The following is a 15945-nucleotide window of genomic DNA, read 5'->3' as shown; positions in this document are numbered from 1 at the left end:
AACTGGAAGTGGCACTGTAGCTCAAGTGGTAGAGCTCTTGCCTTGAGCTGAAGAGCTGAGGGATAGCACCCAGGCCCAGAGTTCAAGTCCCACGACCAACAAAAAAAAAAAAAAAAAGAAAAACTGGGCTGGGAAGGTGGCTGGGTGGTAGAGCGCTTGCCTCACGTCCATGAGGCCCTGGGTTTGATTCTTAAGTACCACATAAGCAGAAAAAGCTGGAAGTGGTGCTGTGGCTCAAGTGGTAGAACACTAGCCATGAGCTGAAGAGCTGAGGGACAGTACCCAGGCCCAGAGTTCAGGCCCCACAACCCACCCCCCCAAATATATATATATATATATATATATATATACACACACACACACATACATACACATACGTATATATATATATATATATATGTAGACATATCGAAATACTGTTTATGATCTTTGCTGATTGAACTTATACCAGTTATTAGACCTGCTTCTCAGCCTATTACTTAATTTACTAGTGAAGATTGTAACATATTATGTCACAAATTAAAAAATATATCTTGAGACAGGTGTTCATGGTTAATACTTACAATCCTAGCTACTTAGGAGGCTGAGATCTGAGGATTGTGGTTCAAAGCCAGCCTGGGCATGGAAGTTTGTGAGACATTTATATCTGGTTAATCACCCAAAAGCCAGAAGTGAAGTGGCCCTGAGTTCAAGCCCCAGGACTGGTATGCACATGTATGCACATACATCTGCCCACGGTGCCCCCCACTATCTTATATCTAGCTATTTTCTTATAACTGTTTCCAACTACATGCTTAACTTATAAAATGAATTTAAAAAGCAGTGCACAAAAAAGTGGTTTACTTGAGGTTGTTGTATCATTTAGTTCATCATTCTGTTCTGTATTCCCCTCCCCCCTATTTAATTCAGAAAAGACAAAAGCCAAAGTCCATTCAGTAGCTTCAGTTGCCCTCCATAGTTTACATTGCTCTACCTGGGGACATTTTGACCTTATCTCCAGCTCCAGTTCATTTTCCTCACTTTGTTCCAGCCCCATTGGGAAAATGCCAGCTACACACTTGCTGCAGGTTCTTTCTAGCAGCTGTTCTCTCTTCTTGGAATACTGTTCCTCAAATATCTTCATAGCTTACTCTATCACAACTTCCTGACTATATTTAAAATATTTGTTCCTTTCTTCTTAGTGTAAACTCTCAGCCCTTCCTTTTCTAATTTCCCCTATATGCATATTATCATTAATCACATATATTTTGCTTATTTATTAGTTTAGTATTGATTTTAGGAGAAAGTATACCAAAGGCACATTTCTGTAATTAGCAGGTTTGGGCTTTAACAACAGTAACAGTCAATTTTGGGAAGCTACTTTCAAGCCCATATGTAACATCCATGTCACTGTGGCAATTTCATTTATAAGTCTACAGTGATAAAGGGTAGTTGATACTAACTGAACCAAAAAACTTTGTCTGTATGGTTATTCATTGCTGCTTTTGAGGTTGATACTTTCTGGGATTAACATGTTATACAAAGAGCTTCATACTTAGCACTTACTTACATGTGTCTAAATGTACTTTCCCTATTTCTAGGTCTTTTATAGGAATTATATTTCTCTTTATGGAGCGCTTGTGCTCATAATATATTTCTACTCTTTGGACACCTGCTTCACTTTACATGATGTTATAAACATCATGGTCATCTGTACTATATTAAATTGATGTGGCCTAGGTTCAGTTTTAGTGGAGGATGAGTATGAAGAACGGATATTGGATATTGGAGTGAACAAGTGTTAAAACAGACAAAAGTTAAACAGTTCTGTTATGAAGGAGAAGATAGAGAAGATAATAGGAGTTTCTTATGAAACTGTCAGAGTTGGGATCCAGGATCCTTGGTCAGGAAGACTTTAACTTTAACCATTGTATTCTAAAAGGAGGAAGGAGAGAGTCCAGGTGTAGATGAACTTATAACATTAGTGGGTGATGATTGAGGCAGTTTATATTTGTATCTTCTGGAAAGAACCAGAACATTCAGAGCCAAAAGAGTGGAAGATACAATGTAGGTTAAGAATTGCTGAGCAAAGTGCGAAAGGAGAACTAATAGGGATAGCTAGTGTGCATTGAGGACCCATTTGAGGTGAAAATTGTCAATTTTGGTAATGTTTACTATAGTGAAAGTATAAACCTTGTACCCAGTGTCTCACTAAACAACTTTGTTTTTCCTTTGCAAAGCCACCAGATCAAATCATTACAATACAGTAACACAGGAGACATGATTCTTGTTGTATCTGGAAGCTCACAGGCCAAAGTGATTGACAGAGATGGCTTTGAAGTAATGGAATGTATAAAGGGAGACCAGTATATTGTGGACATGGCTAACACTAAGGTAAGCACCAAACCATATTTTAGTGAACTTATTCAATGGATTTTCCCTTTCTCTAATCTCTCTCTTCCTCTCCCTGTCTCTCCTCCCTCATTTTCTCTCCTTCTCTCTCCTTTCACTAGCAGTATTTTAGTGAACTTAATTTACAATGAATTTTCTCCTTCTTTAATGTCTCTCTCTCCCTCCCTCCACTCCCTCTCTTTTTCTCTCTCCCTCTCCCTCCTCTCCCTCCTCTCTCTTTCTCTCTCTCCCTTCCTATCTCAAACAGAATATTACAGTGAACTTAATTTACAATGAATTTCCCTCTTCTTCAATCTCTCTCCTCCTCTCTTCTTCTCTCCCTCTGTTTCTCTTTCTCCTTTCACTGCCTCCCTTGCTCTCTCTCCTTCTCTTCCTCTCTCCCTCTCTCCTTTCTTCTCTTTCTCTAACAGAATATTTTGATTAATTTACAATGAATATCCTCCTTCTTTAATCTCTCTCTCTCTCTTTTTCTCTCTTTCCCTCTCTCTCTCCCTCTCCCCCCCATACTTTTCGTGCTTGGTAAGCTGACCACTTGAGCCATACCTCCAACCCTGCCTTTTGCTGCTTTTTGGGAGATGGAATCTAGTCAACTTTGTGCCTGGATCTTGAGCCATGGTCCTCTGCCTAAGATTATAGGCACGAGCCAGCAGTGTCTGGCTCCATTCCTCTCCCCGCCCCTCTCTTTTGTTGTGGGGGCTGAACTCTGGGCCTGGGCACTGTCCCTCAGCTCTTCAGCTCAAGGCTAGTGCTCTACCACTTGAGCCACAGCGCCACTTCTGGCTTTTTTCTGCTTATGTGGCGCTGAGGAATCCAACCCAGAGCCTCATGCATGTGAGGCAAACACTCTACCACTGAGCCAACTTCCCAGTCCCTCCCTTCCTCTTTTTGATCAGGTAGGCTGACTTGGAACTCAAAATTCTCCTGTTGCAGCTTCTCTAGTGCGGGATTATAGATGTGTCTCACCTTACCTGGCCAGCACAGATTTACTAACAAATTGTCTATCATATAATAATTGTAAAAGTTAATATCTTAAGACAATAATAATAATAATAATTTTGTGGTTTGATCGAAAGCGTTTTCTGTTTTGTATAGGTGTACTTTTCTTATACTTTTATTTTCACTATTTCCTGAAAACAAATATCATTTACTACTTGTCTGGGAAGCATTACCGATATCTTAATTATAGTCTTTAGCTTGAGTATATATTTTTATAAGGAAAAAAAGTAAGGAGATGAGAGGGAGGGAGGAGAGGGGAGGGAAGGGAAAGGAAGGAGAAGAAGGAGAAGGAGAAGAAGAAGAAGGAGAAGAAGGAGGAGGAGGAGGAAGGGGGGAGAGAGAGAGAGAGAAAGGGAGAGAGAGAGGGAGAAAGAGAGAAATCCTGTAGTTATAGTGTCATCTAAAATTCTTTTATGTAAACCAGAATTTTGGTACAATGCTTCCAATCAAGGAATTTTCCTGTATTGCTCTTCAACTTTTCAACTTTTTGGCACATGCTGTGCCTGAGATTAATAATGGTCTTTTTAGCCTAGAGTCTAGAAATGTGTGACCATGAAGCCAATATAATCTTATAAACCATAACTCTATTACTAATCAACTTTTATTATGTTAAATCCAAAGTTGTTTTAGTAGGCTAATAAGTGAATACTTACAGTAATAATTATGTAATCTTATTATTAGCTTTTCTTTAATGTTGTAATCTCATTATTAACTTTATGAATTTATCTGTGGTTGTACTCTTCTCTAGAATTGCCCTTACTCTTTTTGGGTTATATGACAAAGTGAAGAATGTGGATTCAGGGTACTTTAGAGTTTGAAGTTTATGGGGGGAAATTTTTTCATGAGTGGACTATAATTACAGAAATTAAGAGAGTTATAAGAAACTTTGGGGAAAAATGTTCCAAAGGTATATTTATTTTTAAATAATACATGTAGTCACTCTGATGTCTAGCCATTCCAAAAAATTGGAGATGAAATATATTAGTCATATCTTTTTATTGATAAATTTTTTCCTAAGAAGTAAAATATTTAACATTTGTCAAATAACTGAGTTCTAGGTATATATTTTTTCTCTAAACAATTTAACTGATGGTTTTAATCATAGACTGTGATTTGAGGTACTTTGTATATCTCTCCATTTTCTGAATAGTTGAACATTTTATGTAATAGAAACTCCTTGGCACTGGGTCTTCCATTTTGGTATGTTTCTATCATATGTTTCGTAACATATGTTACTATGTTATGTTTTTTTTTTTGGGGGGGGAATCTTAAATTGTGGCAAAACAGAAGATTCTAATCTTACTTTGTACTTTTTCATGCTTTGATGTTACCTATTTCCTTAGTGATCCATGACTGATATTTTTGTTTTATCTTATTTTTATGTTGACCCTAGAGCTTGAACTCAGGACCTGTGCTCTTTTATTTAAGTTTACAGCTTTACCACCAAAGCTCCACTTCTGGCTTTTTGTGGTTAATTGGAAATAGAGTCTCTTGGAATTTTTTAGCCTGAGTTGGCTTTCAACTGTGATCCTTAGATCTTGGCCTCCTAAGTAGTTAGGATTTCAGGTATAAACCACTGGCACCCTGTTCCCATGACTGCTTTAAAAAGGGAATTCAGGCTGGGAATGTGGTTTAATGGTACAATGCTTGCTTAGCATGCATGAAGCCCTGGGTTCCATTCCTCAGTACCACATAAATAGAAAAAGCTGGAAGTGGTGCTGTGGCTCAAGTGATAGAGTGCTAGCCTTGAGCAAAAGAATCTCAGGGACAGTGCCCAGGCCCTGAGTTCAAGCCCTAGGACTGGCAAAAAAAAAGGGGGGGATTCAATGTAGAAATAAAGATCTGGGTCCTTGTTTATATTCATTTCTGCTGCCGTTTTATTCTTTCTAGACCTGAAGATAGAGCAAGTTGAATAAACCAACTAAAGCTAAAACAAATATATTTAAAGATCATAAGTGCAAATGGACAGATCTGGTTTTATTTTGACTTCATAACAGTTTCCAATTAAATAGCTTTTATTGTAGGTAGAATTTTAAGATGAATCCTCCAGGTTTCTTTCCTTCCCCTCAAATGTGGATTTGAATTAAAGACAGAGTATCTTTAGCAAATCTACCTAATCAAATCTGCAATTAAATCACTTGGTGGCATAATTGTAATCCAAGCTACCCAAGCGGAAGGAGAATTTTGATTTTGAAACCCATCTGAACTACATTGCAAGATGGCTTCTTAAAAAAAAAAAAAGATTCCTGGCCAAAAAAAAAAAGTGTGTGGGAAGAATTTGATATGAATATCTATTGCTGGTTTTGGAACTGCAATCAGCACTTGAGTGCTGAATTTCGATATTAGTTAAAGCTGTACCTAAGTAAAATGTTTAGACCACTTCTTGCTGTGCACAGTATGTGTGTGTGTATGTGTGTGTGTGTGTTTTGTGGCTTTAAACTCAAAGCTTTGATTTTATTGGGACTCTCTTTCTGTCTCTCTCTGTCTCTATCTCTCTGTCCCTGTCTCTCTCTGTCCCTGTCGCTTTCTGTCTTTTGTCTCTCTCGGTCTTCCTCTCTGCCTCTCTCTCTGTCTGTCTCTGTCTCTGTCTCTCTCTTTCTGTGTCTCTCAATCCATAATAAACCTAGCAGGGATGACAGGCATTCTCTATCCACATGTAGCTTTTTCTGTTGAGATATTGTCTTAGGGAGTTATTTTTTCCCCCTCTAATCAGGCCTGAATCACAATGTAAGTCTTTTTTATATAACCAGGATGACAGACATGAGTCAACCATATCTTCAGCTCAGCTTTCTTATTGCTTAGTAAAATCTGAGTATAAAAGGTAAGTTCAAGAAAGTCTTATTCAAAGACTAGACAATTTAGTTATTATTTCGCCTATCCATATGGCAGAAGATGCTAACATAATTAGTTTGCTTCTGAAAATATGGCATAGAGAAAAAGAGTCAAGGGATGGGTCTTTAGTACATCATAAAGACTTAGAATAGCTGTTGATGTTTGTGAGAGAATTATTACCCAAAGAATTTGTGGGGGTATTAAGAGATTTTATAAATTTGGAGCCAGGAGCTAGTGGCATATACCCCTAGCTACTTAGGAGGCTGAGATCTGAGGGTTATGGTTGAAGTTAGTCTAGGCAGGAAAGTCCACGAGAATCTTATCTCTTATTATTCACCAGAAAAGCTGCAAGTGGAGCTGTGGCTCAAATGGTAGAGCATTAGCCCTTAGCAAATAGCTCAGGGTCAGTTCCAGCCCCTGAGTTCAAGCCCTAAAACAGGCACCAAAAAAAAAAAAATGTGGAGATGATCGTTTTGTGTATTCACATGCCTTACTAAGAACCCTAGGTGTGTTAATAGAATATAGTGATTGAGAAGGTAAAGTGGGAAGTTATTCTGGAATAAAAGTTCTTTATTACAAGTAAAACAAAAAACATTTAGGGTTATGTATAGATGTTGATTGAAGTTTAGGATATTGAAAATTGAAAAAGTTAGTAAATTGAAAGATAGATGTTTTATGAGGGCCTACATCTAAAGTCTAACATACCCAGTGATAAATACTTGCTAAGTAAGGAAATATCAAGAGTGCATGATTTCAGAAAAAGAACCATTTACAGTAATGGCAGAATTAGCCATAATTAGAGCTGGTGATAATTACTAGGTCAAAGAAGAATAGATTTCTCTTTGATGTGTTCAAATGAACATTAATATTCCTCAAAAATTAGAAGTACTTGGACTTTAGAGTTCTTGACTCATAGAAGCAATGGACATAAGTGTTGAGCTGCAACAAAAGTGGGCAAACAATGATCTATGGGTCAAATCAAACTCCCATTCTCTTTTTATAATTAAAAGTTTTCTTGGAACATAGCCGTATTCATTAATTTCCTATTGTCTGTAGTTCTTTTTGTGTTCTAGAGGTAGAACTGAGAGGTTAGAAGTTACAGCAGAGACCAGATGACCTTCAAAGCCTAAAATACCAACTTTTTTTCCCCCCAGTACTGAGACTTGAACTCAGGATCTTACATTCTCATTTAGCTTTTTCACCCAATGCTGGCTTTCTGCCACTTGAGCCACACTTCCACTTCCAGCTTTTTGCTGATTATATGAAGATAAGAGTCTTATAGAATTTTCTGTCTGGACTAGCTTTGAATCTATCCTCAGATCTCAATCAGTCTAAGTAGCTAGGATTACAGACGTGAGCCACCAGTGTCCTGTGACATGACTGACACCTTAGGTTAAAAAAAAGCTAGTTCTCAAATTAAAACTATAAACAAAACCAGCAAAAAATTTTTGTCACACAAAATTTTGTGATAATTTTAAGAGATTTAGTGATTACTGAATGTTTGTGAAAGAACTTTGATTAAGAACTTTTGGATGGGAATTGGTAGTGTATTCTTTCTGCCTATTAGCTTTTCATAGAAGTTGGCTGTTAGTTAGCTCACCATATCAAACACATGGGCACTTTTCACTTTTTGGGTCATACAGACTCATCTCAATTTGCGACTACAAATGATACCCTTCTCCCCAATAAGTAGCTGTTTCATGGCTGTTGTCTGCGAAGGCCACAATAGTATGAATAGTTAAGCTATATTAACAGGGTGTGTGTGTGTGTGTGTGTGTGTGTGTGTGTGTGTGTGTGTACACAACAAATACTGGTCATGGATAGAAGCAATAGTTGCTTAATTCTTTCAGGCAATTTCCAGTTAAGGGCTGTTAAATAAAAGAAACATTCTCTCCCCCCCCCCCCCCAAGAGGGCCTATGTTTACATATAGTAGCCAGGTTGGGGAGAAAAAAACTAGTTTATGAAAAAGTGTTTTAGTCACTAACTGGTTTTTAGTAGGTGTCACTTTAAATTTTTTCCAGTAATGTTAACCATGTTACTGAATATATTTAGATCCATTTAAGAATCCTTATTTGAACTTCATTTTGTTATGACTAATTTTGGTCACTGTTTTAACACAGGGGCACTTAACATTCCCATTGCCTTTGTCATGTTCCTCTCTTTACAAACAAGAGACAACATACAGTCTGTTGAATTTTTTTTCCAGTGTAATCTACTATTTGTGTTCTTATTCTGACTACTCAACAGCTAAGGTGTTTCTTTCTGTTAACATCGAGTCATTTTCTTTTGGTCCTCCTAATAATTTTTTTTAATGTTCTGATAAGATATTTCAGCTTTCAAGAACAAGTATCAGTAAAAAAAAAATTTTTTTTTTCTGAAGCTTGCCTCCAAGACCGTGGGCTAGGTAAGATATTGTATTGGTATTTGAATGAAGAAAAAGAAATATGGTACAAAAGACTGAAATGAGTAACAACCATCTATAGACTCCCTGAATATGGAAGTAAGGAGAGTGAATTGGTAAAGTTAGGACTCAGTAGGAGGTAAACTGTGTTTCAGATTATGACACCAAGCAGAGATGGCAGTGGAGAATGAGAGTGTAGAGTAGTGTTGCTAGATTTGGAGGCCAACGTACTTTAGGATCTGAATTCTCAAGTGCTGTGAATGTCTTGTAGTTAAAAGGGTATCTGGCCTGTAGTTAGTCATTTAATAAACAAATCAGATCAGATAATTTGTTAACTACTAATCATGAAAAATTATTTTCTCAAGTAACAGTACTGAAATTTCTGGGAATACATATTTTCCAATCCCCCCTTATTCCTCACCTCATATACAAAAATTAACTCAAAATGCAGAACTAGAACAAATCATGTTAAGTGAGATAAAGCAAGATCAGAGAGAAACAGCGCATATTCTCTCTGATATGTGGAAGTTAGATCTAAAACGCACTGGGATATAACAAAATACACAGTATTCTGGATAATCATGTACAGTAAAACCAAAAGAGGATAGTTTTAGGAGACAAGCCCAAAGGTAAAATACCTATGCACCTCTTAACATTTATCTAAAATAATATACATACTGAAACAAACTCTTAAGATACGGAAATAAAATTTTTTTATTGCTTTTTCTTTTTCTAATGATTCTGTATTCTTTATATACAGTATATTCATATGTATATCTGCAGCAGGGTTGGGGGACACAGAACGAGGAAAAGGGGTAAAAAAGTGCAGTAGTATGAGCCACCAGCGCACAACTCATAGGTGGAGATGGGAAGGAGAGAATGAGGGAGCAGAAGACACTGTAACAAAGGAAATGTAGGAGCTGGGAAAGTGGCTCAGTGGTAGAGTGCTTGCCTTGCATGCCTGAGGCCCTGGGTTCAATTCCTTAGCACCACATAAGCAAAAAGAAAAAAGCCAGAAGTGGCGCTGTGGCTCAAGTGGTAGAGTGCTAGCCTTGAGCTGAAGAGCTGAGGGCCGGGCCCAGACCCAGAGTTCAGGCCCCACGACCAGACCCCAAAAAACAAAAAAAATTGTAGAAAGAACATGTACTTTTTAAGTACATTTTTGCAGTTTTCAGCATAAAGGTTCTGAATATACTTTATTGGATTTATACCTATATATTTTCTATCTCTCGAGCTGTGTTTTTAAATTCATCTGCATAATGGAAACTGGTAAGTTTTCTATTAGTAGGTGGACTCCTTTATCATTATGTAATTAAAAAATATTCTGGGGGCTAGGAAGGTGGCTCAGTGGTAGGGTGCTTGTTTTGCACGCATGAGGCCCTGGGTTCGATTCCTTAGCACCACATAAACAGAAAAAGCCAGAAGTGACTCTGTGGCTCAAGTGGTAGAGTGCTAGCCTTGAGCTGAGGAGCTGAGGGGCAGCACCCAGGCCCAGAGTTCAAGCTCCATAACTGGTAAAAAAAATTAATAAATAAACATGGCCCAATGATTAATCTTTAAAAAAAAAAAATTCTGGCTGAGTGCCGGTGGCTCGTGCCTGTAATCCTAACTACTCAGGGTGCTGAGAACTAAGGATTGTGGTTCAAAGCCGGTCTGGGCAGGAAAGTCTGAGACTCGTATCTCCAATTAACCACCAGAAAACTGGAAGTGGCACTGTGGCTCAAGTAGAGTGCTTGCCTTGCACTGAAGAGCTGAGGAATAGCACCCAGGCCCAGAGTTTAAGCCCCACGACTGACCCCCCCCAAAAAAAAATTCTTGGGATTTTTCTTATTCTGATTTCTACTTTGTATGGTTAATATATCCATTTGTGTGTGTGTGTGTGTGTGTGTGTGTGCCAGTCAGGTGTTGTCCCTGAGGCTTTTTCTTCAATGCTAGCACACTACCCCTTGAGCCTCAGCTCTACTTGTGGCTTTTTTTGTAACTAATTGGAAATAAGAGTCACACACTTTCCTGCACAGGCTGGTTTGGAACTGAGATCCTCAAATCTCAGCTCCTTGAATAGCTAGGATTACCAGATGTGAGGCACTAGTACCTTTCCACTCTAGCTTTTTAAAAATGGTTTTATCTGTGCATCTCTTAAAAAATTAATCTGTCCAACTGTATTTATTATGTGTGTACAATGTGCAAGGTAGTTCTAGGCACTGGGAATTGGGTTCCAAAAAATTTCCCTCATGGAGTTCACATTGTAGTGTTGTGATAGCAAATATATAGAATATCCCTTATATGAAATGCTTGATGTCCAGCCCTGTCATAGAAGTTAATAAGACTTCCATTTAAACCAATTTTAAAAAAGGTAGGCGTGGTATGTGAGTCTATTATTCAGGTTACTCTGGAAGTATAAATGGGATGATCTTGGTCAAGCCTATACAGGGCATAAGCTTGAGACTATTTATTTAAATTTAATTTTATTGTTATGGTGATGTACAGAGGGGTTACAGTTACATATGTAAGGTAGTGAGTACATTTCAAGGGAATGGGGTATGGCTTAAGTTGTAGAATGCCTGCATACAGTTTCAAAGCCCGAGTTCAGAGCTCACTCCTTCAATATGTGTGTATTTGTGTATGTGTGTTTTCAAAATCTATCCAATCCTTTTAGTCCTTTTATTTGCCAGTACTGGAGTTTGAACTCAGAACCTCTTCTTTGCTTGGCTGGTGCCAAGCAAGCCACAACTCCTGTCTGCTATTCAATTCTCAACACTTTACTGTGTGTTCCTAGTTGAATTTTATCCATTTCACATGACCAATATTAGTATTTCCCAGCTAGCCATGTTTCCCCTTTTCTTTCTTTCTCCTTTTCCTTTTTTCCTTCTCTCCTTTCCTCCCTTCTGCTTACCTTTCTCCTCATCCTACCTACCACCCTACACCCATCTCCTTGTCCCTTGCTACACCCTTCTCTTCCCTTTCTTCTCCCTTCTCATCACCTCACTATGTAGCCCAGAGCTTGAATTCCTGATCTTTCTGTCTCAGACCTGTGAGTGCTAGTTTTACAATCAGAGACCATTGTATTAGCTTATCTTTTAAAATTTACCTGAAACTTCTTATTTTCATCATTAGTTTATAATGTTTTATTATTTTCTGATGCCCTAAGTCTTCCATACTGGAAACCTTTAACCTTGCTTTATCTGCTTAATATATTCATATTACCTTTGCAGTGCTTTCTTAGTTTCTGACACAACAAATACTCCATGTCCCTCCTATCTCTTCTTTTTAAGTCCCGCACTGTAATCAGTCATTTCTCTAAAAAGCTCGTTTGTGGAGAATGATTGTTAGAATCCTGTATATTGTGCTGTCATATTGCTTTGAGTATAATTTTTATGTGCTCTATATTTTGAAGAGCTAATTTTTCAGAATTATTTAAAGTGATTTAAAGTACTTCTCTTAGACTCTTCTCCCCTCCTCCTGTCCTCTTCTCCATCCCTCCCTCTCTTCTCATCTCCTCCCTCTTTCCCTCTCTCCCCCTCCCTCCCTTCCTCCCTCCTTCCATCCTTCCTTCTTTCCTTCTAGGGGTTGATCTCAGGGCCTAAGTGCTGTCCCTGGGCTTTTGTGCTCAAGGTTAATGCTCGAGGCCAGTTGAGCACAGCTCAACTTTTAGCTTTTTTGGTGCTTAATTAGAGATAAGAGCCTCACAGACTTTGCTGCCCAGGCTGACCTTGAACCATGATCCTCAGCTCTCAGCCTCCTGAATAGCTACCAGTATTTGGGTCATATTTGTTTTCATAGATGCATTATTAAGATTTTTGACACATTTTTAGGAAATATGGATTTACTCCTACCTCTCCTTATCTTGTCTTTGCTATGCTTCTATTTTTCTTAATTTCCAATGAAGAAAAGAGTCATGGTCTTTCAAGATGGTCTTTCTCTTGGGTTTAGGGTTTTACCTGTTAGTTCTTTCCCTCCCTCCCTCCCTCCCTCCCTCCCTCCCTCCCTCCCTCCCTCCCTTCCTTCCTTCTTTTGAGAGCATGTCATTTCCCCTCTTATTTCCCACATTGCTAAGTCAGGTAATCAATGTTATAGTGGTTATAGTGCTTTTCAGCTAAGTACTGTGTTGATTCCTTCTATGGGCAGGAAATAGTATATAAATGAATTAAATTAAGTGAAGTGAAGCATTTTGTAATATTAAATGAGAATAAAAATAGAATTAGTTTGTAATTGAAATGACTAGTTTTTGAGATAACTAAAAAGTTTTGCTTTTAAATGTTAAATATTAGTTGCTAGTCAGGTCCCCTGCCTTTTTTTTTTTTAACCTTTTAAAATATCTTTTGTCCCTTTGTTTTTCTTTTTTTAAGGGTCACACAGCAATGCTTCATACTGGCTCATGGCATCCCAAAATTAAGGGAGAGTTTATGACTTGCTCAAATGATGCGTGAGTATTGTTGACAGTTTATCTAATACATTGATTATATTTTAGTATTTTTAACATTCTTTTGTAACAGTACTGTTAATAAAGTAGGAAATAGAGAATTAGTTTATGTAGTATTTATATATTCTTTGGTTTTAGCTCGAAGTGTAATATTTACTGAAATATGGACACTGTGAAAATGAGAATTGTTATAAATTGTCATAAAGGAGAAGTGTTATACATTAAAGTAGAGTTTATACAATGGATTAGGTTCATGCTGTTAAATAGACCCAACTGATTTTCAGCCGGGCACTGGTCGCTCATGCCTGTAATCCTAGCTACTCAGGAGGTTGAGATCTGAGGATCATGGTTCAAAGCCAGCCCAGGCAGGAAAGTCCATGAGACTCTTATCTCCAATAAACCACTCAGAAAACCAGAAGTGGTGCTGTGGCTGAAGTGGTAGAATGCTAGACTTGAGCTGAAGAGCTGAGGGACAGCACCCAGGCCCAGAGTTTAAGACCCACAACCAACCAAAAAAAAAAAGACTGATTTTCATCTGAAGTGAAAATACATACCATTTCTTTCTTCATACTATACAAGTTAGGCTTTTTCAGCCCTAGCTCTACATGAGGTTTATTTAACTTTAACCATTGGTTCCATTATAAATATTAGATTACCTCTTAGAGAAATCTGCCAGTAATAAATTCTGATAACTTGTAGTTTTACTTTTTCTTAGCCTTTGACTTAAAGTATTAGTTATGGGCTTAGCTGCAAAAAGATCAGCCCAGGTGCCTGGTTTATTCAGTAAATTAGCATGTACATTAGGTGCTGTATTCACTGAGTGATCTAAATCTCTACCAACATAGGGCTGCTATTCTAGTGGAAGGGAATGTTGGGAAATAGACAAGAAACCAAAAATCATATACCTAGTGACCTTTATTTCGTCATATTTTCTTTGAAGAAAAGAGGGAAAGGACCAAAAATAATAATAAAGGGACGTTTTGGGGACAGTTGAGGACTTTTTTTTTTTTGTCATGGGGCTTGAACTCTGGCCCTGGATATAGTCCCTCAGTTCTTCAGCTCAAGGTGAGTGCTCTACCACTTGAGCCACAGCATGTACTTCTGGTTTTCTGGTGGTTAATTGGAGATAAGAATCTCATGGACTTTCCTGCCCAGGCTGGCTTTGAACCGTAGTCCTCAGATCTCAGTCTCCTGAGTAGCTAGGATTACAGGTGTGAGCCACCAGCACCTGGCAGTTGAGGAAATTTTAATGTGACACATTGATTACAAAAGTGTCTACAAGCCGGGTGCTGGTGGCTCATGCCTGTAATCCTAGCTCAAGCGGTAGAGCATCCTACTTGAGTTGAAGAGCTAAGGACAACACCCAGGCCCAGAGTTCAATTCCTACAACTGACCAAAAAAAAAAGTGTCTACAATTGTTTATCTTTCCTTATATCTATGTGTCTTGCAAATGTGACTCTGTGGCCATTCCTGTTAAGAAATAGTGCCAGACGTTGTACCTCATAAATCTAGGCCAACCCAATGTGGCAAAAATGATGTGGTGGTTCTGAATATAGTCCTCTTACGAATTCCTGTGTGCTTCCACTCCCCTGGAACTATAGTATTGCTATCTGAATCAAGTCCTAACAACACTTCTGCAGAATAAAATACCAATAGAGAAGAGTTTAATTATCCCAGCTCAGGCTATCCTAGACCAGTTTATAATTCTCTCACTCCTATACTTGTAACATAGCTCAGTCCAGAGCCACAGACCTGACAACAGACATATAAGATAGTGTGAGACAACTAACAGTTGACTAGTAGACTCATGAGAAATAAAATTTGCTTAGTTTAGTTTAGTTTTTTTTTTTTTGACAATGTTTCACTGTGTAGTGAGTGTTGGTCTTGAACTCTTGATTTTTTTCCCTTAGTCTCTGAGATGCTGGGATTGTAAGTATAAATCACTATACCCAGCTATGTCTATTTAAAGTCATTGAATTTGGGAGATGATTTACTATGCACTATTTGTAACTGGCAGATGCTTTTGAGGATGGTTTATTTTGTAACTTTAAACTGATAACATGATTTTATTGAATTATTTAGAATTATAAAGACAAATGTTTCTGTTTTTAGAAGATATTAGGTAATAATTAGGAGAGAAATACAATGAGAAATGCAAGTAACCTTATAGCCTAGTAAATATAGTATTTTTGTACAAGTAGGTAATGAAAATACAGAAGTAACAGACTGTTACCATATATCTGATGCTGGTTGTAATTGTGCCATTTTAACTTTAAAGTTTTTCAAAAATGAAAAGTTGGGAACAGGTGTTCCTAACATTGTTTAGTATGGATGTCATTCCCCATCAGTACCTTTTTAAAAAAAAAAAGATTTATAGAAAGCATAGAAAAAGCATCATAAATATTAGTTTTTTGTTTTGTTTTGCCTATTTAGTCAAGTATTTTTCTTCAGTGTATTTTCTTTTTCCTCTTTCTTTTCTTTTTCTTCTTCTTCTTTTTTTTTTGCTAGTCATGGGGCCTGAACTCTGAGCCTGGGCGCTGTCCCTCAGCTCTTCATCTCAAGGCTAGCCCTCTACCACTTGAGCCCCCTCCACACTTCTGGCTTTTTCTGCTTATGTGGTGCTGAGGAATCGAACCCACAGCCTCAAGCATGCATGGCAAGCACTCTTATCACTGAGTCACCTTCCCAGCCACATCTTCTTTTTTTTAATGCTGGCCCTGGGGCTAGAACTCAGGGACTAGGCTCTGCCCCTAAGCTTTTTTTGCTCAAGGCTAATGTTCTACCATTTGAGCCATAGCTCCCCTTCCCACTCTTTGGTGGCTGATTGGAGATAAGAGTCTCTTGGAGGGGCTGGGAAGGTGGCTCAGTGGTAGAGCGCTTGCCTTGCATGCCTGAGGCCCTGGG

General features: G+C 38.1%; 1 protein-coding gene across 2 annotated transcripts in view; it reads left to right on the top strand.

The window, feature by feature from the left end:
* The window catches only part of Wdr70 (WD repeat domain 70), a 223620-nt gene that overhangs the window by 61418 nt on the left and 146257 nt on the right, over positions 1-15945 (top strand). For both annotated transcript variants that reach the window (XM_013018678.1, XM_013018676.1), the window contains 2 exons: positions 2220-2373; positions 12968-13044. In XM_013018678.1, coding sequence (XP_012874132.1) covers positions 2220-2373; positions 12968-13044 — 231 coding nt within the window. The remainder of the gene's footprint in view (positions 1-2219; positions 2374-12967; positions 13045-15945) is intronic.

The sequence above is a fragment of the Dipodomys ordii genome, unplaced genomic scaffold, assembly GCF_000151885.1.
Source record: "Dipodomys ordii isolate 6190 unplaced genomic scaffold, Dord_2.0 Scaffold41, whole genome shotgun sequence".
In the NCBI taxonomy this organism is placed as follows: Eukaryota; Metazoa; Chordata; class Mammalia; order Rodentia; family Heteromyidae; genus Dipodomys; species Dipodomys ordii.
The sequence above is the reverse complement of the archived record's forward strand: the minus strand, read 5'-3'. Positions and strand labels throughout refer to the sequence as shown.